This window comes from Limulus polyphemus, unplaced genomic scaffold, assembly GCF_000517525.1.
Source record: "Limulus polyphemus unplaced genomic scaffold, Limulus_polyphemus-2.1.2 Scaffold0, whole genome shotgun sequence".
NCBI lineage: Eukaryota > Metazoa > Arthropoda > Merostomata > Xiphosura > Limulidae > Limulus > Limulus polyphemus.
Window position 1 is genome coordinate 1113524 of NW_013665610.1, and position 5512 is coordinate 1119035.

At 30.3% G+C, this 5512-nt stretch overlaps 1 protein-coding gene across 4 annotated transcripts in view; it reads left to right on the forward strand.

Moving 5' to 3' along the window:
• The window catches only part of LOC106457663 (histone acetyltransferase KAT6B-like), a 96126-nt gene that overhangs the window by 76683 nt on the left and 13931 nt on the right, over window positions 1-5512 (forward strand). For all 4 annotated transcript variants that reach the window (XM_022389336.1, XM_022390378.1, XM_022390882.1 and 1 more), the window contains one exon: window positions 4318-4464. In XM_022389336.1, coding sequence (XP_022245044.1) covers window positions 4318-4464 — 147 coding nt within the window. The remainder of the gene's footprint in view (window positions 1-4317; window positions 4465-5512) is intronic.

Genomic DNA, 5512 nt, shown 5'->3' on the forward strand with positions numbered 1-5512 from the left:
TTAAAAAACATAGATAAACATCGATTTTTGTGTGTCAAGTGATATGTTGAATGCAGCACTGGTTCAAATTAGATGTTTGATGTTAAAATACTAAGTCTATAGTTCTGAACGAATTATAAACTCAAATTACCGATATTGACAAGCTAGAATATAAAATAAGAGCCTCTTGTCTTTTCAGTTTGCTAAGATATTGCTCATGTAATAAAACAAACACAGTGGCACCCCACCCACCTCTTTTCATTTGTAGAAATGCTCCCTTATATACACTTACTTCCACATATGACATGAATAACCAATCGGAAGCTTGGAATGTCCCCATAGTGGCTTTCTCAGCCATTTTAACGGACTTGGCACCATTTCTTTCTTTTCAACCAAGATTTCAATGAGGTAGGATGTGTCTTTAGTCTGCTTGAAATTTCATATTTTGTTAGAGTGAAATACATCTTAGTTACTAAACTTGATAAATTACAGTGGAATTCTATGGTATTAATCTAATATTTTATGAGTTTTTAGTTATTCAAATGTATATATAAAACCTAAAAAAAAATATTTTGTTTCATATTCTTCACGTGCAAAATTTTTAAAGGCTTAGCAACCTACGTAAAGCAGCAACCAAGTACAAAGGTCATAACTAGAAAAGATAATTGTTTGCTTTTCTTCTTTAATTACTGTTCTATGTTTTAGGAAAAACATGTTTAAGAACTTATTTCAAAATAGCAATAATCTATATACATATATAATGTATAATAATTGAAATGTAACTGTATTTTACAAAATACTAGTCTTCTAAAACACAGCCAAGACAAGTTACTTTGCACAGACCAAAGGTCAGTTTTATGTTATTTCATATGGTAACATGAGTGCACATGAGCTGCATCATTGTAAGTTCTGTATTGTTAGCCAGGCATGGCTGAAAGGTCAATATAATAAAAATAATAAATATTTTTAAATGTATAATGTTATGAGATTTAAGCTATTTAGTCTATAAAACATGTTTTCGTGTTATAATGTGTTCATTCTAGAATGGAAGAGGCATAATTTATATTTATTTCCTAATTTTTATGGTGGTTGCAAGATCGGTCAAATCCACCAAACCTGTACAGAGATTAATTACTGAAAATAACAGATAAATTATAGTTTTTTCTTAATAAACATTTGATAACTATCTCGACATTATAAAGATTTTGCATGTGAATTTTCAAAATGTTCTAATCCATAAAAGTATTTTAATCTTAAAATTATTATTACTTTGCATGATAGATAGGCAACATGCAAAAAGAAAAAATAGACATGAGAAAAACATTACTTTTTAAATCTTAAGACGAAATAAAAAAATTGATATTTTGTGTATAAAAGCATTGCAATGATTACTGATAATCTGCTAAATTTCGTTAACATTCGCTTACTAATTTAAAAGTTATAGCATGAAAACTATAAAAAGCACAAAATTGTTATGAGGTCGGTCCCAGGGACTGAGTCTGTGCTGAAAGAGTTGACAAACCATATAATAAGTGCATCAAATGGCCACATCCAGGTTTCAAAGAGTGAAAGTACTGACTGAGTAAGCTCTTTGTATATTGTAACTAAATACCTAAGCATAAAAATATTTTCTCAGTATAGAAAGTAATTATATTAAAATAATAATAAAATTTGTACATTGCAGTGTTCTTAAGTTTTTAGTCTTCTCTTAAACACACACTATTAGTGTATAAAATCAGAAAACCAATCGTGCCTCAATATTAATATCAGACTTCAGAAAAGTGGATGGTAGATTATTAGTGAAAAAAATGCTTGACATTTTAATAACTTGGTGATTCATTTGTTTTTTGATAAATTAATGCAACACTAGATTTCCAAAAGCAGATAGATAATTCAAATATACTTTTACACATGAAATGTGCTGAAACTGACAAGTGAATGCTTCTCCTTACAAACATACATTGCTGAAGCTTAGCTAGGAACAGCAAAACATCCCCCAGTGGGACAGTGGCAAGTCTACGGATTTACAAATAACCAAATCAACCAGCAAAACACTACTTTTTTTTTTAAATAGTAAAGTAATGAGTTCTCTTAATTGTTTGATGGGGGCCACCATTTTGTGCACCCTTAACAAGGTTACAAAGAACACAAATGCCCATTGGTGAAAATGTATACGCGCAATATGCCCGTAAACAGTGAAAATGCATATTTTTTACACACTTCATAATGTGATGCTGCTTCTTGGAAAACATGGCCACTAAAATAAGTTGGAGTATTTTGCATGACCTTGTAACATCATATCACTGTGAAAACTATACATACTATAACTGATTATACTTAATGTACTTCACAAAATTTAGTAAGCTTTTAGTGTTCACAAGCAATCAGGACTTTTAATAAGGTATTTCTACTAAATATTTGTCTCTGAATTGACTTTAATCAATCTGACTCAGACTCTAACTAGTCTGAATGCAAGGCGATTTTCATGTTAAAATTGAAAATACTTTTTTCTTCTTACACTTTTCAGGTTTCATTTGCATAACCTTTGGCTACTGACAAATCTTAACTCAACTTTCTTGTAATGATGGTAGTAGCTCATAAATAATTTTTACTTATTTCAAATATCACTTAAGAACAAAAAAATAATAACATGCACAAAGCATATAACTGGCTTTCTAACTAAAGTATAAGTGCCTTAAAATAGTTCCCTTAACTGGTCGAGCTGAACTTGATGATAGCAACTTTCAACTTGTTGGCGAAATAATTTAAAAGCTGGTGTATGACGCTAGCTTATATTTCTGTTGGTTATAAATAATGCAATAGTAAACATCAGAGAGAATTAATGACATTTTATGAAAGACAGGATGTGATAGGAGGACATGGCAAGTAGGTTTGACTTTCTCCTTTATATCTGTAAAAAAAGAAGTTTGGAGGATATAAGGGTAGACGATGCCTTAGTAATATTTATACTATAAATGTGCAGTTTATGATAACCTCAGAATTTTATATAGGAGTGAGGGAAAAAATAGAAAATAGGCAAGTCAGAGTGAACAAGTGTCATATGATACAGACAGGTGAAGATTGGAATTTACTTAAATATTTTGACATTAAGATATTAAAACTTGTATAATAATAAAATTTCAATTATAAACTATGTTTTGATGCCAAGTTTATTGATATGCATTGATAATAAATGAGTTTAAATGTTGAAGTTAACTCTGTAAAAGGTTGTGACATGCACTCTTTGACCTACTTGTACTCAGAGGGTTAATAAAACAAATACATATGTAGATTCTATTGTCTGAATCCAATTTTCACTTGTTTTGGTCTGTCTGACAACCATTAATGTCAAGGCCTGACAAATTCCCATGTCTTAGATATAAAAAAAGCCTTGATTAATAACATTTTCTGCCATTGACATAGCTGAGGTAACTGATAGAAACTAGTAATCAGCTGGTTAGAAGTAATGTTTTCTATTACAGTGTAATATTTAATATGTGTTTATTAAAGTTTTTAATCTAGGTTTTTGGTTTCTTTTTCTAAAGACGTGTTTCACTCTGAGCCTTAGTAATGATGCAAACCTCTGTAGGCTGATTGGAGTTTGGCATAAATACAGTTTATTACATCTTATATCTAATATTTATACTGTTAGACCATGGTAAAGAATCAGATGTTTTCATTCCAAACTCTGGTTAGCCCACTGTACATTTAATATGCCATCATGAAAGGAATCTTCTTTTAAGGAAACTGTAAATAATTCATTGATTGAAAACTGCAGTGCTAGGAAGATATTACTTGGATAGCGTTTGCAGAGGTCAGCCAGTCAAAACTAATTTTAAGAATAAATTTTTTTGGCCTTAATCTAAACATGTTGTAAAAAATTGCTAAGAAAATTTACAATAAGTTGTAAATTTTGTTGTGTTTTTTTCGATTTTGTTTTTAAATAATTAGTAACAAAAATTATAGTCACATATCAAGTCTTCAAATTGTCAATGTTGTGTATTTATGAATGTAAAACAGTCAATCTTCAATGTTCATCATTTTCATGGAGGTGTATTTAAGCTTTTGGATTATTTTTATAACTACAAACATATAAGGAAACTAATAAGATAAATTTATCAACATTCATTTGTAAATGGTTACTGCATACAACTGACTAGTTGAAGTTTGCATGCAGTTTATGTCTTGAATATGGAATGGAGAGTTTGAATGGTTAAAAACTGTTTAGTGTTTTCCTTATACCATGATTGTTTTTAATAATATAACATGAATATTAATAGAATAAATACACATGAGTATAGTTTTCTTTTTGTAACTTTAAATATTAATCTTCTTCAGGCTATCTGTTAACAAGAAAAGAAGGTCTTGTTGGAACTCCAGAGAAACCTCTATCAGATTTGGGCCAAGTCAGTTACAACTCGTATTGGAAAAGTGTCATCCTTGAGTACTTGTACACACACAGGGAGAAGCAACTAAAAATAGAGGGTAATTACTTCATTTTTTTAAAGCATTTGTATATGTAAAATAATGTGTAACAGTGCAGTGGTGTAGCAAGGGTTCTCAGCACCCAGGGGCAAAGGCACTTTTGGTGCCCCCACCTCTGAAATGCTTTGATTATTTGTTTTGTGACTCATTACTCACTTAATGACAATAACGTAAAGGATTAATTACCGCCTAAAATAAAGTCATAATGTAACATCTCATAATATCACAACTGCAAACCTGGAACTAATGAAGTATAGCCTACTAGATGTACTTACATAATTTTTAAACGATTTTGATATTTTTGTCATCCAGTATTGTTCAAAGTCGCATAGCTAGAGTAATCCTTCAAGCATGCAGAATAAATTTCTGTTATATCCCTAGTTTTGAAACTTATGTTTTGTATGAGAAGACAGTCACTTGTGTGGGGTACATGGATTATAAAACAAGATTGATAAAATACTACTTAAGTTTACAAATATAACAAATATTATTAGTTTACAAAACTGGACATATACTTAACTAGATCTTGTACAGGTAGCATTATGGTATTCATGGTTATATTATATGAACCTTTCATGCTTTTGCTGCTGCAAATGCATCAATTAAACTTTCAAAGTTTAAGGTATTAAGTACATCTTTTTCAATACTTAATATTGCCCAGTTACTAAGTCATTCTTGAGTCATTGAGGTTCTCGTGTATGTAAGAATTAATTTTAACTTGCTGAAAGACCTTTCACAACTAGCAATAGAAACCTCCAAATGTTAACAACATCTGCAATGCAATTCTTAAATTTGGAAACCATTTTCACCATATGAAATTACAAATGTTAGCAAATCAGTTGCAACCATTGGTTCAGGAAAATCGGTCTGTGTTCTTTTACTTATCAACATTCTACAGTCTTTAATTTCTCTGTACAGTTCTGATCCATCAATATCACCTGGATAGCTCTTTGCTAAGTCAGAGCATTTTGCACATATAGTAAAATCTAAATCTAGTAAGCGAGAAAATTTTCCTGTTATTTCTGTAATCAAGCGATCAATAACATCC